The sequence below is a fragment of the Aquarana catesbeiana genome, linkage group LG03, assembly GCF_042186555.1.
Source record: "Aquarana catesbeiana isolate 2022-GZ linkage group LG03, ASM4218655v1, whole genome shotgun sequence".
Taxonomy (NCBI): domain Eukaryota; kingdom Metazoa; phylum Chordata; class Amphibia; order Anura; family Ranidae; genus Aquarana; species Aquarana catesbeiana.
The window spans coordinates 551,762,947-551,784,903 of record NC_133326.1 but is presented as its reverse complement, the minus strand read 5'-3'; the positions used below and the strand labels follow the sequence as shown (position 1 = coordinate 551,784,903).

Sequence of the window (21,957 nt, the reverse complement as noted above, 5' to 3'; positions counted from 1 at the left end):
GCCTGCCTCTTGGACTGATCTTGTACCCTGCAACTGGACTAGTGGGATTCAACACAGGGGTCTCACATATGTGAGGGGCTCCAGAATAGTTTTTCTGGATGAAGAAAACAATTTTCTTTGTTTTCTCATTCCTAGATTAGGGTCTGGAGACTCGGAGGCTTCAAAGAGATTTGGGTGGGAGAAGCCTCTACCCCTGTCCCCATTCTGTCCTGAACGAGGCCCTACTTCTGCCTGCTGCCTGTAGGAGTTACTGCTGTCATGCCTCTGTTTGTCGCATTGACCACAGCACATGGACCTTGTTTCTGCCTACTACCAAGACCAATATTTTGGCACTGCTGACAATCTCTGCCTGCACTGACCCTGCACTGCACTGACCTATGGACAGTATCACTGCCTGCTGCCTGTACTGACTATGGACAGTATTTCTGCCTGCTGCCTGAAAAATTGTGTTCGCTGTTGCTGACCAAGTCCCTGCCTGCTGCCTGGACCAGTGCTATCCTCCTGGGGACAACTATACTACTAAAACCACAGGTAATCTTTTGTTTCTCTTTGCTCAGCATAATGTATTTTGGGGTGTAATTCTTGGTATATGCATGCTATGTGTCCCTGGAACACCTGATGGTGTTCCTTGCATGTTGGATCTCTGTATGTGGCCAGGCTGTGTAAAGGTCTCACACATGTGGTATTGCCATACTCTGAAGGAGTGCCACAGTGTATTTTGGGGTGTCATTTTTGCTATGTAAATGCTATGTGTTGGAAATATCCTATAAACGGACAACTTTGTGTAAAAAAAAATGGGTTTTCATTTTTTTTCCACATATTCCAAAAACTTCTGGAAAAAAATGAACCATTCAAAAGACTCATTATGCCTCATAGATTATATGTTGGGGTGTTAGCTTTCCAAAATGGGGTCATTTTGTGGGCGTTTCCATTGTCCTGGTGCTCCAGGGCCTTCAAAAGTGTAATAGGTGGGTGAGAAATGAGATGTGTAATTTATGCTCCTAGAACACCTGAAGGTGCTACTTCAATGTTAGGCCTCTGTATGTGGTAAGGCTGTGTAAAAGTCTCACACATGTGGTATAGTTTTACTCAGGAGGAGTAGCAGAATGTATTTCGGGGTGTTATTTTTGCTATGTAAATGCTATGTGTTGGAAATATCTTATAAACGGACAACTTTGTGTAAAAAAAAATGCGTTTTCATTTTTTTCCACATTTTCCAAAAACTTCTGGAAAAAAATGAACCGTTCAAAAGACTCATTATGCCTCATAGATTATACGTTGGGGTGTTAGCTTTCCAAAATGGGGTCATTTTGTGGGCGTTTCCATTGTCCTGGTGCTCCAGGGCCTTCAAAAGTGTAATAGGTGGGTGAGAAATGAGATGTGTAATTTATGCTCCTAGAACACCTGAAGGTGCTACTTCAATGTTAGGCCTCTGTATGTGGTCAGGCTGTGTAAAAGTCTCACACATGTGGTATCGTTTTACTCAGGAGGAGTAGCAGAATGTATTTCGGGGTGTTATTTTTGCTATGTAAATGCTATGTGTTGGAAATATCTTATAAACGGACAACTTTGTGTAAAAAAAAATGCGTTTTCATTTTTTTTCCACATTTTCCAAAAACTTCTGGAAAAAAATGAACCGTTCAAAAGACTCATTATGCCTCATAGATTATACGTTGGGGTGTTAGCTTTCCAAAATGGGGTCATTTTGTGGGCGTTTACATTGTCCTGGTGCTCCAGGACCTTCAAAAGTGTAATAGGTGGGTGAGAATCGAGATGTGTAATTTATGCTCCTAGAACACCTGAAGGTGCTACTTCAATGTTAGGCCTCTGTATGTGGTCAGGCTGTGTAAAAGTCTCACACATGTGGTATCGTTTTACTCAGGAGGAGTAGCAGAATGTATTTCGGGGTGTTATTTTTGCTATGTAAATGCTATGTGTTGGAAATATCTTATAAACGGACAACTTTGTGTAAAAAAAAATGCGTTTTCATTTTTTTTCCACATTTTCCAAAAACTTCTGGAAAAAAATGAACCGTTCAAAAGACTCATTATGCCTCATAGATTATACGTTGGGGTGTTAGCTTTCCAAAATGGGGTCATTTTGTGGGCGTTTACATTGTCCTGGTGCTCCAGGACCTTCAAAAGTGTAATAGGTGGGTGAGAATCGAGATGTGTAATTTATGCTCCTAGAACACCTGAAGGTGCTACTTCAATGTTAGGCCTCTGTATGTGGTCAGGCTGTGTAAAAGTCTCACACATGTGGTATCGTTTTACTCAGGAGGAGTAGCAGAATGTATTTCGGGGTGTTATTTTTGCTATGTAAATGCTATGTGTTGGAAATATCTTATAAACGGACAACTTTGTGTAAAAAAAAATGCGTTTTCATTTTTTTCCACATTTTCCAAAAACTTCTGGAAAAAAATGAACCGTTCAAAAGACTCATTATGCCTCATAGATTATACGTTGGGGTGTTAGCTTTCCAAAATGGGGTCATTTTGTGGGCGTTTACATTGTCCTGGTGCTCCAGGACCTTCAAAATGTAATAGGTGGGTGAGAATCAAGATGTGTAATTTATGCTCCTAGAACACCTGAAGGTGCTACTTCAATGTTAGGCCTCTGTATGTGGTCAGGCTGTGTAAAAGTCTCACACATGTGGTATCGTTTTACTCAGGAGGAGTAGCAGAATGTATTTCGGGGTGTTATTTTTGCTATGTAAATGCTATGTGTTGGAAATATCTTATAAACGGACAACTTTGTGTAAAAAAAAATGCGTTTTCATATTTTTCCACATTTTCCAAAAACTTCTGGAAAAAAATGAACCGTTCAAAAGACTCATTATGCCTCATAGATTATATGTTGGGGTGTTAGCTTTCCAAAATGGGGTCATTTTGTGGGCGTTTCCATTGTCCTGGTGCTCTAGGGCCTTCAAAATGTAATAGGTAGTCAACAAGTTAGATGGGTAATTTATGCTCCTTGAACACCTGATGATGCTCCCTGCATGTTGGGCCTCTGTATGTGGGCAGTTAGTGAAAAAGTCCCACACATGTGGTATTGTAATACTCAGGAGGAGTAGCCGAATGTATTTTGTGGTGTCATTTGTGGTGTGCACATTCCATGTGAGAGAAATAAGCTATTACAATGACAATTTTCTGAAAAAAATATAAAAAATAAAAAAAACCCTTAATTTGCAAAGAATTGTGGGAAAAAATGACAACTTCAAATAACTCACCATGCCTCTTACTAAATACCCTGGAATGTCTACTTTCCAAAAAGGGGTCATTTGGGGGGCATTTGTACTTTCCTGGCTTGTTATGGTCTCAAGAAAGGAGATGGGCCTCAGTACATCAGGTGTGATCAGATGTGATCATTTTTTTATGATTTGTACCATAGCTTGTAGACTCTATAAATTTCACACAGACCACATAATATCCACTAATTTGGGTTATTTTTACCAAAGATATGTAGCAGTATAAATTGTGGCCAACATTTATGAATAAAAATTGCTAATTTGCAAAATTTTATCACAGAAACGAAGAAAAAAGCATTTTTTTTCAAAATTTTCGGTCTTTTTTCATTTATAGCGCAAAAATTAAAAAACCCAGAGGTGATCAAATACCACCAAATGAAAGCTCTATTTGTATGAAAAAAAGGACAAAAAAATTGTTTGGGTACAGTGTTGCATGACTGAGTAATTGTCATTCAAAGTGTGAGAGCACTGAAAGCTGAAAATTGGTCTGGGCAGGAGGAGGGTTTAAGTGCCCAGTAAGCAAGTAGTTAAAGCCGTCCAGCTCACTTGATCTCTGCCTTCGCCTTGGTCACATCACAAGAAACCATCTCCTGCATTCCTGTTTAAAGACTGGCTTTGCTGACATCCCTTCTGGCTCCTTATCCTGCTTGCTGTTCCTCTACTTGGATCCCTGACTTCTGGCCTGGCTGATTACCCGATCTGGTTACTGAACTCTGGCTTGGTTGACTACCCGAACCTGTTACTGGACTCTGGCTATGTTTTGACTACGCTTACTCTATTTACCTTTTTATTTGTATTAATAAACAAGTGTGATTTTACTGTATTTCTGTCTCGGTCTGGTTCATGGTTCCTGACAGCCACTTTATAAAACTCTGGTTCATTCAGAGTATTCCATCCAGTTCTGGTCACCAGTCCTCCCGAAGGATGTGTTGGAACTGGAGTGAGTCCAGAGAAGGGCAACTAAATTATTACATGGACTGGAGGACCTCAATCACAAGGAACAATTACAGGAATTTAATTTATTTTATTTATTCTATGTCTGGGCTCTGAGGAAGAAGGTATCCCTTCGAAACGCGTCAGCCAGCAGTGGCCCTTAAAATCTTCTCCATTACCATTTGGAGTCTGTTGTCGTGAGACCGATTGCCATCATTTGAAGCCTATTCATATTGTGGTTTTCACATGTTTGTGTAGTTTGAGTAGTTTTTAATTTACTCTTTTAATAAAATATATCCAAGGATAATGCACAAGGTTGGTGCGCCCTCTTTTTTTCTATTTCTCTTTTGACTGAATTTATTCTCCCTGGAGAAGAGGCACTTGAGAGGAGATATGATAGCTGTATACAAATACCTCAATGGTGATCCCAGCGTAGGAAGGAAACTTTTCAGTCTCGGGGAGTGTAAGCGAATACGGGGCCACACAATGAGAATGGAGGAGAAGCAGTTTAACCTCACACTGCACAGGGTTTTTTTTTTACTGTCAGGGCAATAAGGATGTAAAACTCTCTTCCACAATTAGTGGTGTCAGCACAGAGAATTGATATATTTAAAAAGCCTTTTAGATGTGCATCTTAGTGAACACAACATACAGGGATATGAGAAATAATTACCGACATTAACACACATACACCATCACAGGTTAAACTGGATGGACTTTTGTCTTTATTCAACCTTACCGTACTATGATGCTATGATATCAATTATTACAGAGCTGTATGCATCTTTACTATCTGCCTGAAGTTCAGCTTTAAAGCGGTACTAAAGCCTTGTTTTTTATATAAAACATGTTATACTTATCTGTTCTGTGCAGTGGTTTTGCACAGAGCAACCCGGATCCTCCTCTTCTTGAGTCCCACGCCAGTGCTTCTGGCCCCTCCCTCCTGCCAGGAGGCAGCTTACTCTGGGGAAACCAAGCAGGCACGCTCCCGAGCCACACCTCCGTGTGTCCATTCACACACGGAGGTGCGGCTCGGCCCTGCCCCCACCATCTCTTGATTGGCTCACTGGCTGCTCTGGTAAGTACTAGGGGGGCGCTGCAAAACACAGAAGGTTTTTTACCTTCATGCATAGAATGCATGAAGGTAAAAAACCTTGTGCCTTTACAACCACTTTAAGTCTCCGCTGATTAACTTATACACTTATGATTGAAAATAGCACTTTATACTCTTTAGATATATATAATAAAAACTATGTCTCAGTTGAAATATCACAAAACAAAAACCACTTGTTTTTGGTGCTGACTGTAAAATAAAAATCATTACACTTTTTAATAAAATGCTATGGAAAGCAGACATAGGTCATGTGACAAACTCCACAGAATTGGGGAAGGAAAGTTTTGACACATAACAAACTGTAAATCATAAATGAATGGAATGCATATAGTTCTAAAAAAAAAATTGTGCGTTTCACAAGTCTGTTTCAAACTGCGCAAATGTCCTCGAGATGTGGAGAATATGCAGGACAAAACACAGCTGTGTAGACAGTCCATCCCAGCATTTGTGCAGGTGTGTGTGTTTACTCAACCGTTGATGTCATTCGTGAATGCATGTAGATGTGACCCTAGCCGTAAGCATGTATACTGTTGTCACTTTGCCCAGAAAAACACATTTGTCCTGCACACGCCATGTACTGCGCACACACATACAGCCTTGTCCTAGCACAGAGACTCCTCCAGTGGAGATATGGCTGGTGCTTGGGTCTGTCGATCTCTTAGCTGCTTCTGTGGCAGGTCGGGGTCCGGGCAGGTGAGCTGACGGAATCTCTGGATGGAGAAAAGTTTAAAAACTGATCAGGTTTGCATAGAAAGCATTAAAGCAAAGGGCTGGTGAGTGGTGCACTGGGGAGGTCAAACCTCTTGACAAAGTACCTTTCCAGCGCAAGGTCTGTGCAGAGAGAGAATGACACCCAAGGCAGTCATTTTTGCTGCTTTCCACAGCAAAGATGGCTGTCTCGGGTAGTAGTGTTGCCAGTGTCTGTGTGCACTGACACACCCATGCTGAGCTTGTTAAGAGTGCAGGCTCTGCATCACAGAGAAGAATTGTAAATCAAAGGATAGGGAGTGGCGCTGTGTTAGGAGTGTAAATAAAAATTAACAAGAAATAAAAATGTGTAAATAAAAGTGTAAAGATGAAACGTGTGAAATTCTTTGGTGTGATCCAAAAAATTACTTCCAATAAACTTTTTTTATATATATATATACCCTTGTGTTAGTGCAAAAACACCTTGATCCGGTGGAAATTAATATTATATGTGCAAAGAATCGCAAATGTCAAGCAGCATCTCTAAATACCATAAATACATAAATAAATATAAAGTGATAAAGTGCCAAAAACAATAAATGTCCAAGAACAATAATTGTCCACCAATAATGTGTAAATGTGCAATAATTATAAGCAATAAAAATTCATTGATAATGTGTCCAAATCGCAGCTAAAAAAATCGCAAAACCATATGCTGTTTGGTAAGAGAAAAGTTCATAACCAACACTGTATAAACGTGCACTAATTTATAAGCATAAAAAAAACCATTAATAATGTGTCCAAATCGCAGCTAAAAATCGCAAAACCATATGTTGTTTGGTGCAAGAAAAGTTCATAACAATTGTGCAAAAAAATCTTCTTAAATGATAAAGTTCCGTGCTTTGACAACCAGTGGTCCCCCCAATGTGGTTGCACTCACCAGAGCGCTCCACCCCTGCAGGTGCGATTTGGACACATTATCAATGAATTTTTATTGCTTATAATTATTGCACATTTACACATTATTGGTGGACAATTATTGTTCTTGGACATTTATTGTTTTTGGCACTTTATCACTTTATATTTATTTATGTATTTATGGTATTTAGAGATGCTGCTTGACATTTGCGATTCTTTGCACATATAATATTAATTTCCACCGGATCAAGGTGTTTTTGCACTAACACAAGGGTATATATATATAAAAAAAGTTTATTGGAAGTAATTTTTTGGATCACACCAAAGAATTTCACACGTTTCATCTTTACACTTTTATTTACACATTTTTATTTCTTGTTAATTTTTATTTACACTCCTAACACAGCGCCACTCCCTATCCTTTGATTTACATTTCTTGGGGGATCACTTAGGTGTTCCCTTCCTATCTAGGGGGGCTGCAGGTGTGAGTCAGTCCACGAGCGTGGATCCGTTGATATATTTATTTACATCACAGAGAAGAGTTTCCTGCCCGGCTGCTTGCATCACTGTGCTATGTGACACTGAATCTGCACTTTTAGGGGGCTCCATATCACTAAAGGGGCTTGGCTGCTGTGTCTGCTTGTGTAACCGGCTTAGTGCCCAGGCAGGAAGCTCAGTAATACTGAGTCTGAGCAATTTTATTATTCTCAGGCTTACTGAGCTGCACTGAGAACAAAGAACCTGGTGTATGGCTTGGTGCCCCACCCATCATGCCTCATTTAGTGCCCCCTCAAAATAGTCTCATTAGCAACAAAGCCCCGTCTGTTGTGTATAAATATTTAATGCTTCTCAGTGGCTCACTTATTTTTAATTTTTAGAGTGGAAATGCATTGGAACCAATATGAAAGGTAAAACCACTTGTTACAGTGTAGAGAAATTGCCACCTGAGGACCCTTTAGAATACAACATTTCCAGGAGTGAGGATTTCCTGAGCACCTGCTGAGCTCTGTGAGCCCTCCTGTAGTGACAAAAGGGTGGGAAGGTGTAGCCATTAAGTGCAACGGGAGACCAAAAATTGACACTGAAGTGGTAATTTTCAAATCTTCAGAAGGTGATTTTTCTTATTACAGCAGTGTTCAACTGAGGTGAATATTTACTATGTTCTTTGCTGGGGGTACTTTGATGTTTTTTAAGAGTGCATGTATTATGTGACACAGATATGAGAAACTCCAGGTACATATTCTTGTAGCTGTAGTTCTTTAGACGTTAGAGAATCAGCATTGTGCGGCATGCTGAGACTTCACTCTATAGCGGGTTCCTGGGCAAACTAGTCTACTGCCTCTCCAGAGCACCAGTAGCCAGAATGGCAATGGGATCGGGGATCTGAAATACAGTGCATATGGGGGCCCTTCTATATGATTTCCTGCTGAAACCTGTTGAGACCTTAGCATAGTGAAATAAACAATTTTCTGCTTATCAATATATATCAATGTAAATAGAATATACTGTAGCTAACTTACCTGTGCCAATGGACCTTTAATGGTTGAGACTTTATAGCAAACCCACAACGGGGTGCAAACCATAGAGGCAATTGCCAAAAGCCATCCAACAGCATCCCCCCACCATGGGTATGTGTAGCGCTTGTTATATTGTAATGGAGTGTACTTCACCAGGGAGAAGATGAATGTGGCCTGGAATAAGGTAAGGATATGAAAATGTGTAAGCTGGCAGTCTCTCAAACTTTGTTCACAACTAGTACTTAATTAAACTGTGGTACCCACCCCCTACATCATAACTACCTCCCTCTCACCAGGCAAACAGCAGGAGTAACAAACATCCAACAGTACTTAATGAGGGGCAGAGGCCGGTACCCAATCATGTGTTCCACATTGTCATAGAAGTTATCCGCACCTGTATAGAAATAGATTAGATAGATTAGATAGATAGTTTTCATAAACAAACATGTATTATTTTACCATAAATTCTTTTATATCGGATCTAGATATATTGTTATCATAAAGCCAGAGAGAAATAGGGATAAGTATGTAAGCAGGGGCTAGTAAGGTCCCTTGTTTGGTTAGAGATAGTGAGTGGAGTATGGGGTCCCTATATAACATGGTATGGGAGTAGTACTTAGGCAGAAGAGCAATAGCAACAGGCTACCCCTGATATATGCCATGTAGGTCTGTAGCCTGGGAAGGAGAGTACCCTTCGGGGTAGGATGTAGAGACTCTGAGGGAGAATTCACTAGTGGAGGACCAACGTTGAGGAAGTGGGAAAGTTGGCCTGACATTCCGTGTTCCAGTACTTGCATTTGATGTTGAAATGTGTAAAGAATATGAAACTAAGGAGTTGGAGAATGTGATATGAAGACCCGAAATATGCTGCTAGTATAGAACAATCATTAAAGAGCTGCCGTGTGGACATTATCGATGGCGGCCCTCAGGCCAGGCGAATGTGAATAGCTAAGATGGCAGAGTCTCTCCCCTATACAGGTGTGTGTGCCATAAGTCCTCTCTGAGCATGAAGAAGATAGGAGGAAGACCCTGGCCGGCTTGGCAGGAGCCAGTGGAAACTCAGGGAAGCTTTTAGATAGATAGGGAAGCTTTTAGATAGATAGATAAATAAAATATAGACATAACCAATCAAATCATTAAAGCTTTTGTTCATGTGTCATTAGAGTGCACCTGTCATTAAACAGCAAAGGTAAGGCTATAATATACTGTATACTATGATAACACACTCACCATAGATCCAAGCAATACACAGAGTCTCGAAGATAGCTACAAACAGCAGACACATCCCACTGGCTGCATAATAGTCAAAGAGCTGAAAAACATACATGCCACCCTACAAAGAAAAAGGTGACAGGTCAAAAAATGATGGCGATGTACTGGTTGGGCAATGGTTTGAATACTCTGTATTGATACAAGGGGATGCCAGAGATTCTACTTGCAATATATTTGACTTAAGGAAATATGGGCAATTTTGACATAAGTTTCTTTGTATATTTCGTATTTGATTAGGTTTAAGATTCACCCACGATTCTCCGATCAGACTACAGGTTTTGACTCTAGGCAACAGGTTTCCATTAAACTTTTTTAAACTAATTTTTGTAATTTGGAACTTTCAAATAAAAAGGTAAACATTATTCTCAATTTTGTTGGTGATAATAAATGACTAACTCCTTACCCTACCACCTAATCACCCCATCCCTCATACCTCAGTTAGCATGACTAGTCCAATGAGGAAGGAGAAAATGCAGACCACCAAGATGAGTAGCTCCCGTCGATGCTTCTTACGGAATGTGCTGGGATACATATCTACCAAGGAGGTCACTAGGCTCTCTACACACACAAACTAAGCCAGGAAGGACAAAAAACAGAAAACAGACTCAGTTTCAGTGACAGCAGACTGCAAATAGTAACAATGAGGCAAAGACGGGGCAGATGTACAATTTGCACAGACTGTGTTGCTGTTTAAGGGCCCTCTGGGAGCCTATTTTTAGTAGATGTGGGGCTGGAACCCCTCCCACTCTCACTTAGACCTGGACAGTGTCACATTTAAGGCAGGTAAAAAAAAAAGTCTTTCTTCATAATGACCTAACTGTCCTTTTGGTTTGTAATATCCAAATGGTAATAGGCAGTTAGAATTTCTTTGACTTACTACATGAGCAGCTTACGGAATGCTTCATATAAGTGAACTGCTCCAGAACAACACTGTATCTCCAAAATCACTTCTTTTGGAAACCATGTGACTGAGTGACAGTATTTGGCATTTCTCTTGTTTGCACTTTATAGCTCAGAGAAAGGGGCCTTCTTAAGCCAACCCCAGATGGAACAAATCTTGGCCGGTTCAGCAGGAACCGGCCAAAATTCAATCCATCTATGGGCAGGCTTGTTGTACTGAGATAAATTCATCGATCGACTTCATAACAACCAGCTTGTCTGATTTTTTGCATTTGATTACTAGCCGGCAGCTGTAATCATTGCGTTCTGCTATCAGGAAAGGCTTCCCGTTGGCAGAACACAATAGCACTGCAGGAGGTATTCCCCCATCAACACTGTGTTGATGGTGAAATTGAGAGATTCCTATGGTTGCAGGAAAGAAAATTGTATTATCTATGGCTTGCTTTACTGAGCATTGATGGTTAAACAGGAGATTCTTTGTTATCTTATACAGAATGCTTCCCTCAGAATAAAACCATGCCTACTGTAAGTGAAAAGGGTGTTCAATCAATCAATCTGTCGCCATTACAAAGCTAAAGTAAAACTAAAGCAAAACCTTTTTTTTTCCATTTTGGACAAAAGTTACAACCCCTGTCAGATGTTTTTTTGCCATTTGTGTCCCATTGGGGGTGGGGATTTCCCTTCACTTCCTGTCTCATGGCCAAAACAGGACCTGAGAAGAAATCCTTCCAAAGTGAAGGAATCTCTGGTTGTCACCAGGGTCATCAGAACTAATGCCCCATTGGAAGATTTCCCCTTTATGCCTGTTCTGGTGACAACCCAAAATTTGAGATGTACTTTTACTTTCATGCTCACTGATAACAGTCACAAGGATAGAGAGGGTGAACCTTCCTTACAGGGGGCACAGACAACAATAAAACCCTGACAAGCATTCTAATCCCTCTCCACTCTATCCAAAATCGATAAAAAGTTTTGCCTTTAGTTATACTCTAAATGGCAGTGTTGTCCTCCCCCAGTGGATTTCCTATAATGAAGGATAAACAAATAATTTGGGAATTCAGCACTAAGTGAGTGACACCTTCATTGTACATTTGTGGGAGGGATACAAACCATTGCTGGATAATTTTACCTATTAAGTCTGTGAAAGGTATAAGAAATGGGAAAGCAAACTACCCACCAATGTCTAACCATAACTGAGATCCCTTACTTACCATTATTTCAGGTGGGAGACACCCCAGCCAACCAATGCCCCCGCCCCCGCCAGGTTATATGACAGTTTATAAGGAGAATGGTGAATTGTTACTTACCTGGCTGTCCAGGCCCAGCAGAACGACCATGATAAAGAAAAAACAGGCCCACAGTGGAGAGAATGGCATCATGGAGACAGCTCGCGGGTAAGCAATGAATGCCAGTCCTGGGCCTGCAGACCAAGGACATATTTAGAAGAGGAACCCATGTACAAAATGGCAGCTCACTTTGTTATAGTGCTTCCGAATTAGAGACCATAGTTTTCCCAGTTAGTTTTCTGCCTTAAACCTGAAGTAGAGTGTGAGCTTCTCTACCAAGCAGGGCCGGTGCTACCACTAGGCAAACTAGACAGCTGCCTAGGGCACACTGCTTCCTAGGGCGCAGCCACGGCCATGGCCACTGGTCTGCCGATGTTTCCCACCAGGGTTGCCATCAAGAGAAGCGGCTGTCAAAGAGAGCCTCCATGAAGTTCTCCAGCAGAGCTGCCTCCTTCAGGTCCTGATTGGTGGCTCTCACAGAGATGACGCAAGTCCTGCTGGCTCCTTCTTGGGCACAGAAGCCTGGCAGTTCAGTGAAGCTGGAATTGGGGGCTGCTCTTCATGCTCCTCCTCAGCCTCCTAGGGCCCCCTGGACCCCTCTGCTCCATCCTGACCTGCAGCACAAGGCTCCGGCAGGCTCCATCCTCATCATCCCCCCCGGCAATGCAGGTACAGCGGGGTATATTGACCGATGCAGCAGGCTGGTATGTGCACGTGACCTGACTGATAATCCCAGCACCAATCCCGGCTATGGATCCTGAGCCGCAGCACACAGCCCGACCGGCCAGAATGGGCTCTTCCTCCAGCACTTGGAAGTAGCAGTCCGGTCTATGTCTGTCCCGGACTGCGCGACTGCCACTCACAGCCAGTCCTGCTCTGCTCCCCGCTCTCTGTTTGCTCCACATCCCCGCTCATCGGAGGAAGATCCCTCCAGCTGTACGTCCACTCTGCTCCTCTGTACATCTTCACTTTTCCCCTGGGACCAACACCACTGACCAGCATGACCCCCAACCTATTCATATACTACCCTAGCCCATCCGTATACTAGCCTAGCTCATCCGTATACTATGCTAACCAATCCATATACTACCCTAGCCCATCCGTGTACTAGCCTAGCCCATCCGTGTACTAGCCTAGCCCATCAGTATACTACCCTAGCTCATCTGTATACTACCCTAGCCCATCCGTACACTACCCTAGCTCATCCGTATATTACGCTAGCCCCTCCGTATACTAGCCTAGCCCGTCTGTATACTAGCCTAGCTCCTCCGTATACTAGCCTAGCTCATCCGTATACTAGCCTAGCCCATCCATACACTAGCCTAGCCCATCCATACACTAGCCTAGCCTGTCCGTATACTACACTAGCCTGTCTATATATGACCCTAGCCTGTCCGTATACTACCCTAGCCTGTCCATATACGACCCTAGCCTGTCTATATACTACCCTAGCCTGTCTATATACTACCTTAGCCTGTCCATATACTATCCTATCCTGTCTATATACTACCCTAGCCTGTCTATAAACTACCCTAGCCTGTCCGTATACTACCCTAGCCTGTCCGTATACTAACTTAGTCTGTCCATATACTACCCTAGCCTGTCCTTATACTACCCTAGCCTGTTTATATACTACCCTAGCCTGTCTATATACTACCCTAGCCTGTCCGTATACTACCCTAGCCTGTCTATATATGACCCTAGCCTGTCCGTATACTACCCTAGCCTGTCTATATACTACCCTAGCCTGTCTATATACTACCCTAGCTTGTCCATATACTACACTAGCCTGTCCGTATACTACCCTAGCCTGTCTATATATGACCCTAGCCTGTCCATATACTACCCTAGCCAGTCTATATACTACCCTAGCCAGCCTATATACTACCCTAGCCTGTCCATATAATACCCTGGACTGCCCATATACTACCCTAGCCTGTCTATACACTTCACTAGCCTGTCTGTATATTAGCGTAGCCTGTCTATATACTACCCTAGTTTTTCCATATACTACCCTAGCCTGTCCATATACCTGCGGACCACAGCTGTCGTACCACTACTATTTGTTTTTAGGTCAAGTCCAGAGGCGCAGGTGCAGGCCTGCAGACCATGGCTGAAGAAATAGGTGGAGAGGCGGCGCAAAAATCTCCACCCCGCAACCTCCATCGTATACATGGGCAGGGCAAATGGGGGTGGAGTCAGGGGCGGCAAAATGAGGTTTTGCCTAGGGTGTCAAAAATCCTTGCACCGGCCCTGCTACCAAGTAACATACACATACTTAAAGTCTGCGTACCTCAGAAGAGACACACTGCCCTCTTTCATGATCTTCCTCCCCACACAAGACAAATAATGGTAGCCCTTGCCTGTTTGCTGAGTTTTTATATAGAGGGATTGTACGCTCATTTTCCCCTTGATGAATGACTGCTGTGGATTAGCTATTCCCTGGATCAGAGTGGATGGAGGGGATTATGGTCAGGCTGGTCAATGTCCCAGCAAACACTTTAGTGGTTCAAAATAGTTCAAATAATGACGACATAGGTCAAGCACCTGTCTTGGCCTAAGTGCAGGTCACTGAGGTGCCCACGAGTTTCTGAGTTAGTCTTTAAAAACAATTTCCGTGTACCTGGATCCCCAGGATCCTAAACCAAGTCAAGATTAAATTCCTTCCCCAAGCTAAACCCCTGTCATTCAAGGGTCATTCACACTGCCCTGGACAGCTTTGGCACACTAGACCGCAGTGGTTGCAGTTGCAGTGAGCGGTCGGTAGGGGTTGGCGTGATGCGCATTTTAGTGCACCATTCAGTTCTGCTTTAAACTCCTTCACTTTGTCCCTTATCTACACATTGCCATCTATCCTAAGCAATAGCAGCTGCTTATAGTGTCCTATGTAAAAATCTGTTAGGTATGCTGTGTAAATGGGAACACATAACCAATATAGAATGGGAGGTTCCCAAATGTGTTTGCAAAGGTGGAAAAACACTTTAATATACAACAATATACAACAATGCAACAAGGAAGAATGCAATAAAGTGATAGGGTTAGATCAATTTTTGTGCATCTGTGGTTTGTATATAGCCTGTAAGTTGGAATACTCACCAGACTCTGCCACTTCAGATATTGGCACCCCTTGCTCTTGTGACATAAAACCCAAAATGGAGAAGATAGCAAAACCTGCCACAAAACTAGTGCCGCTGTTGAGAAAGCAAAGAGCAATGCAGTCCCTGCCAAAAGAAAAAGATACATTTGATATAACTCCTGCTGATATAACAAGGTAATAAATATATATCTGTCAACCACTGATATGCAGACAGCCAAAGCCAGGCAGGTCAGACTGGCTGGCATCTTCAAGGTCACTTATGGCCCTATAGCTCCATGTGGTCATCAGCTGGAGATCCTTTCAAACTTTAAAAAAATTTCAAACAAGAATTTACTTGTAAAAAGAAACAGAATACTTACCCATGCCACTGAAGGACATTCCTTGGCTGAGGAATTATTCCTTGAAGTCGGCTGGGAAGCAAACACTTCCTGGAGTGTCACTCTCCTGGGTCCCCCACTGTTCTCACTGGTTCCTCCTGCTGACCTCTGCATCACTGGAGGACAGTATTGATTTTCAAGGTCAGCAAAGGAGAATGAAGTGAGAGGAAATGTCCTCTTATTCAGCTGCCACCAGAACAAGTGTTGATATTGAAAGATCCCCCCTCTATTTCTATTCAGCTATAAAATGTGGGATATCCCAATTTTTCATTGTCAATGATCAGCAGGAGAATTAGAGGGTTCATCTTCCCAGAGGGAGCACAGATACTAATATAAACCAGACAGGGGTTCTCATCCTTTCATGATGTACCCACAAGTAAATACAGTTGTGCTAAAAAAAATGCATACCCTTGGAGAATTGGTAATGTACCGTTTTTAAAGAAAACATGAGTGAGCAGGCAAAATTATTTTTTTTTCTTGTGGGATTTATATTCAACTGCAGTTGAGGATGGTATTTTTCCTCTCCAAACATAATGCCTTATGGTTGTGATCATAAAGCTCTATTTTGGTCTTGTCACTCCACTTACAGTGTGCTAGAAGCTGTGAGGTATGTCAAGGTGTCATGAATATTGTAACCAGGCTTTTTTGTGGCATTGGCGCAGTAAAGGCTTCCTTCTGGCAACTCGACCATGCAGCTTATTTTTGTTCAAGTATCGTTGTATTGTGATCCTTGGAACAACCATACCGTCTTTTTCCAAAGCAGCCTGTATTTCTCCTGAGGTTACCTGTGGGTTTTTCTTTGTATCCCAAACAATTCTTCTGGCAGTTGTGGCTGCAATCTTTCCTGGTCTACCTGACCTTGGCTTGGTATCAAGAGATCTCTGAATTTGTCACTTCTTAAGAGATTGAACAATACTGGCTGGCATATTCAAGGCTTGGATATCTTTTTATATCCTTTTCCTTCATTATAAAGTTCCATAATCTTGTTACACAGGTCATTTGACAGTTCTTTTCTGGTCCCATGGCTCAGTATCTAGCCTGCTCAGTTGATCCACATGAGAGCTAACAAACTCATTAACTATGTATTCACAGATACTAACTGAAAAAGCCACAAATGGAAATTAACCTTTTAATTGCCATTTTAACCTGTGTGTGTCACTTTGTGTGTCTGTACCAAGGCCAAATATTCCAGGGGATGGAAACTTTTGATCAGAGCCATTTAGCTGATTTCTGTTATTACGATTTAAAATGAGCCAAGCAACTATGTGATAATATTAGGCTTCATATGATGGATATGTTTAAATAAAAGATCATTTTTTGGCATGCCTATTCATATTTTCAATGTCAATGCCAAAATTTCATGATTTCTGCCAGGGTATGCAAACATTTGAGCACAACTGTATGGTGCAAAAGTTTTAGGCAGGGGTGAAAAATGCTGTAAATTAAGAGTAGTTTCATAAATAGAAATGTTAATAGTTTATTTTTTATCAATTAACAAAATGGACAGTAAATTAACAGAAGAGAAATTCAAATCAAACCAATATTTGGTGTGACCACCCTTTGCCTTCAAAATACTTATACATACAGATACTTATCTATCATGCCATACCATCAGGAAGGCGTGTGATTGGCACTGAATTTATTCTGCAGCAGGACAATGACATTGTCATTAAGAACCATCTTAACAAGGAGTCCTGGAAGTGATGGTTTGGTCCTCACAGAGCCCTGATCTCAACACTGAGTCTGTCTGGGATTACATGAAGAGACAAAAGTATTTGAGGCAGCCTACATCCACAGAAGATCTGTGGTTAGTTTTCCAAGACGTTTGGAACAATCTACCTGCCGAGTTCTCTCAAAAACTGTGTGTAAGTGTACCTACAAGAATTGATGCCGTTTTGAAGCCAAACAGTAGTCACACCAAATATTAATTTGATTTAGATTTTTCTTCTGTTCGCTCACTTTCCATTTTGTAAATTGATAAAAATAAACAATTAAAATATATGTTTTAGAAAGCATTCTGAATTTTGCATTTTGAAAGCATTCTTTCTTTACAGCATTTCTTCACACCTGCCCAAAACTTTTGCACAGTACTAATTGGCTGCAGATTTCTTAACCACTTCCAGCCCAAGGAAGTCATATGATGTCTTTGATTTTCAGTGGTGATATCTGAATGATGCCTGCAGTTGCAGGCATCATCCATATATTTTCTTTTTCAGCCAGTTCTGTGCACTGTAAGAACGATCATAGCGGCAGTTCAGCTGCTTGATTGTTCTTACAGGCGGTGGGAGGGAACATTCCCCCCCCCCTCCCGCCACCCCTCCAGTGCTTCTCTGGGCTCTCTCGTGCGATTTAGGACCCCTGGAGAAAGAATCCGCCACTGCCGTATAAAGAGTATAGAGATTTCCGGTGACCATATGGTCACCAGTCATCTCTATGACTGTCGGAGGCCCGGGCGCGACGTTATGGCGTCACGTCCAGGCCGCGGGTGTAAACAAAGCCGAGATCTCGGCTGGAAAGCATGAGATCTGTCTTTTTTTTTTTTTATCTGATGCTTTCCACCCTGAAGGAGAGATGGGGGGTCTTATAGACCCCCCATCTCTCCATAAAGAGAACCTGTCACACACTATTCCTATTACAAGGGATGTTTACATTCCTTGTAATAGGAATAAAAGTGATCAAATTTTTTTTTTTTAAAGAGAGAGTTTAAAAAAAAAATGAAGTAAAATAAACAATAACATTTTTTTTAAAGTGCCCCTGTCCCCGTGTGCTCGCGCACAGAAGCGAAGGCACGCATAAGTCGCGCCCGCATATGTAAACGCCATTCAAACCACACATGTGAGGTATCACCGTGTGCGTTAAAGCAACAATTCTAGCACTAGACCTCCTCTGTAAACAGAACAAAGGTGCACACACCGCTTCAGGCAAAAAATGGACACACCCGATCCAAGGTGCTAATCCCGGCTCATCACCGTGGGCAATATCAAGAACAGAAGAAAAGACTGATCGCACACTTGAATCCAAAAGAGGCTGTAGAAATTTCTTTATTGTCATGAGCCAGACAAAATTGCAATGATGATCAGTTGGCGCGTTTCACACGAAAAGAACCGTGCTTGTTCACAACGTAAAAATTTCTATAGCATCTTTTGGATTCAAGTGTGCAATCAGTCTTTCCTTCTCTTCTAGACCTCCTCTGTAACTCTAAACTGGTAACCTGTAAAAGATGTTAAAGCATCGCCTATGGAGATTTTTAAGTACCAAAGTTTGGCGCCATTACACAAGTGTGCGCAATTTTAAAGCGTGACATGTTGGGTGTCTATTTACTCGGCATAACATCATCTTTCAGATTATATAAAAAAAATGGGCTAACTTTACTGTTTTGTTGATTTTTAAATCATGAAAATATGTTGCCCAAATACCGTGTAACATAAAAAGTTGCAACGACTCCATTTTATTCCCTAGGGTGTCTGCTAAAAAAAACATATATAATGTTTGGGGGATCTGAGTAATTTTCTAGCAAAAAAAAATGATGATTTTTACATGTAGGAGAGGAGTGTCAGAAAAGGCCCGGTATGGAAGTGGTTAAACAGTGACACTTGTCAAGGGAAAACCTGAACCTTTCTCAAGGGGCCACTTAGCATGGAACAAAGAAGAGTTGGCTGTAGGCAAGGAAAATTCTTCACAGGCAAATGTCCCCCCCCCCCTCCAAAGTAGACACCACTAGGGGGACATGAGTGTCACAGTTGTCACAGATTAGTACCTGTAGCAGTTGTTGTTGTACTTGTTGTAGCTCCCTAACGCTGTCAGACAGCCCAGGCAGATGGCGTACGAAAAGAAGATTTGAGTTCCCGCGTCCATCCAGACCTGCCGAGGAGAGTCTAATGAATGGCAAATAAAGGATGGGTTGGTAAAGGAGGATTGGGGTATCCCTTTGACCCTAACATTTCTATCAGTAACACAAACAACATTAATAGGGTGACCCAGAAGAACCAACTTTTGTGGCAAACATTCAGATCATCTGTGATAATAATAGGGCAGTACAAGCAGCCTCTACCTACTGTGCAGTGGTGACATGAATACGATACTTCTAGCATGAGTCACAAAGCGGAATTTAGCAATCTCTATGGCTATAATCAAAAAGTTTCTGGCCATGTGATCCAAACCTAAAGGGCTACTAGGAGCTTTGTTTATGTTATTAGAGAATGCAATAATGTATTGCTCTCAATCAGACCGTCTTCCTCTGGTAGACTGTGCAGCACAACTAAGGCTGGCCATACATGGATAGAAAATCATTTGAAATAACTTTCGTTTTTGATAAAGATCTGTCAAATGAATGTGTGTTAACGACATCATTGTATCTAATTGTTTTCCACGTATTATCGATCGTTAGCACCATCAATGGTACATTTTTTGTCGATCAATGATCAATGCACATGCGCTGTACGTTTTTTCAAACTATTTACGATCGATTTCCCTACTAATCTTTTAGAAAGTCGTTCGATTACACAGCAAAATTCCAACATGATGGATCTTTCTTTTAGCATAAAAAGCTTCAATTCGAGAATCGAAATGCACCCACTAACAGTCGCCGAACACTTTTTCAACCAATTTTCCATCCATGTATATATAACCAGCTTTAGTAGGAAGCAGTGAATGTAAATGAAATGAGAAAATATTGCTATGTGCTTGCATGACAGAAAATGTATAATTTAAAATGAAGTTAATGCCATGCATAGGACAGATTGTTTCTGCTAAAGTAGGCCTAGCATCAGATTTATTTTTACATGCATGCTAAGTACATCATTGTAACATTTCCAGGTGTTTATTACCTCTCACAGAGATCACAGTACTCCACCTGACAATGCCTTCATGTGCTTTTCTCTCCAGAAGGAATGCACCATCTTTGTTCAGCCATCATCAGGGTCACCATCTGCTTCCTGGACTGAGATTCCAGCTCAGAGATGACACAATCATGTAAATCCTGGTGCCTCTGCAGTTCTTGGCTGTGTTCACAAATTTCTGACACAGATCAGCCCCTGGTGCAGCCTCTCCACCTTTTGACTTGCTACAATGTTACAATGTTGCCTTCTGATCGCCAAGTGGGGGAGGACTGGAAAAAAAGCTTCCTCCGGCCTGCAGTAGACTGAAGACATCATTCTATCCTAGGCAAATTTGCTGCCTGGAGCTCAAACACGGCTTTATATTAATAATCGGTGGAGCATTTCTGACAGTGGCGGCTGGTGCTGTATTTTTTTTGGGGGGGGGGGCAGCAAACATGACACCCGTCGCCACAACGCACCCCCTTGGTTGCTCGCTCGTCCCCAACTAGCAGCTTCGGCTCCTTCCTGTGTCTCCTCCTCCTCAGCGGCGGCTTCCTACTCGGCGGCTTCACCCTGTGTCTCTGGCTTCACTGCGGATTTTGTCCTTGGCGGTCAATACGATTGCTTCTCCTTTTGGTCAATCGGGTCTTAAGACCCACTTCCTGATGAGAAGGAGAATCAGGAAGACAATAGCGAATATTAATTCGCTATTATCACACAACTGGGTGGGCTCAAAAAACCCCATTGAACTCCATGTGTATGTAGATTAGGGGCCAGACGCATGAATTAGGGGGATGGCGCCCCTAATGGACGGGCTGCCACTGATTTCTGGTAAATGATAATGCTGTTGTATTTTGTGACATGTGGGTAATGTATTCAGGTACACTTGTAAAGTCAATAAAAGGTTCACTTTCAGTTGATCATTTTACAAGTATATCTGAAAAATGATAAATATTAATTGACTATACTTGTCTTTTATTATAACCTTTTATTACATAATCTGGCTTATGAAAATTATGTGATTTGCTTCCTTCAAAGTTAGCCAATGTGCTTCCTCGTGTTCCTAATTCAGCTTTTCTCTTAGTAAGCACAGCTGAGTGTCACACAGAGCAAAACATCTGAAAAAACTGGCAGAAGGAAAAACACAGTCTGCCCCGGGCCTCTGCTCCTGGCATGGTAGATGTTTTTCAGTACAGACCTTGTAAAGCCCAGCCGCCTGTGAACAGCGCTATGTGACTGCGTGCTGTGATCAGACTCTGGGGCCCAGCAGGGCTCTGCACAGGCGGGTCACCTACTGCCCTGTGACCGAAGCCCGGAATGTGGCCCTGATCTTTTCTTACATGGTTCTGGTTAAAAGTTTGCCTGTGGATTTGTAGTTACCAAATTACAACAAAAAAGGAAGAAAGGCAAAGCCAACTCTGTTCTTTTGTTTCACCTGTAAAAAGTTCAGGTATATATTGGTAAGGGGGTGGAAAAGAGAAACCCTAATGATTTTTCTGTCAGTTTTATTATAGTTGTAATTTTTTACATTTTAGGTGATTTTAAACAGTTATTTTCCCTATGTCTGACCAAGCTTTGTTTTACAAACAAACATTTATTACAAAACAAAGTGTACCCAGAGCACAGTGGGTTAGCTAAACAGACTAGCTTGCTTTTCAGGTCCCTGTGTCTAAATTAAGCCTCTTACTGAGCCATCTGATAAGAGAGTAGTCACTGCTGTGATGACTCTTTGGGGCAGATTTAATAAAACTGGTGCACTCAGAATGTGGTGTAGCTATGCATTGTAACCAATC

General features: G+C 41.9%; 1 protein-coding gene across 3 annotated transcripts in view; it reads right to left on the bottom strand.

Moving 5' to 3' along the window:
* Positions 1-5,466: 5,466 nt before the first annotated feature.
* Positions 5,467-21,957, bottom strand: part of SLC6A13 (solute carrier family 6 member 13) — a 70,453-nt gene continuing 53,962 nt past the window's right edge. For all 3 annotated transcript variants that reach the window (XM_073621648.1, XM_073621650.1, XM_073621649.1), the window contains 8 exons: positions 19,105-19,208; positions 14,970-15,094; positions 11,895-12,007; positions 10,121-10,258; positions 9,646-9,748; positions 8,709-8,809; positions 8,419-8,589; positions 5,467-6,003 (listed from right to left, as the gene is read on the bottom strand). In XM_073621648.1, the coding sequence (XP_073477749.1) occupies positions 5,896-6,003; positions 8,419-8,589; positions 8,709-8,809; positions 9,646-9,748; positions 10,121-10,258; positions 11,895-12,007; positions 14,970-15,094; positions 19,105-19,208 (963 nt within the window). In that variant the 3' untranslated portion in view covers positions 5,467-5,895. The remainder of the gene's footprint in view (positions 6,004-8,418; positions 8,590-8,708; positions 8,810-9,645; positions 9,749-10,120; positions 10,259-11,894; positions 12,008-14,969; positions 15,095-19,104; positions 19,209-21,957) is intronic.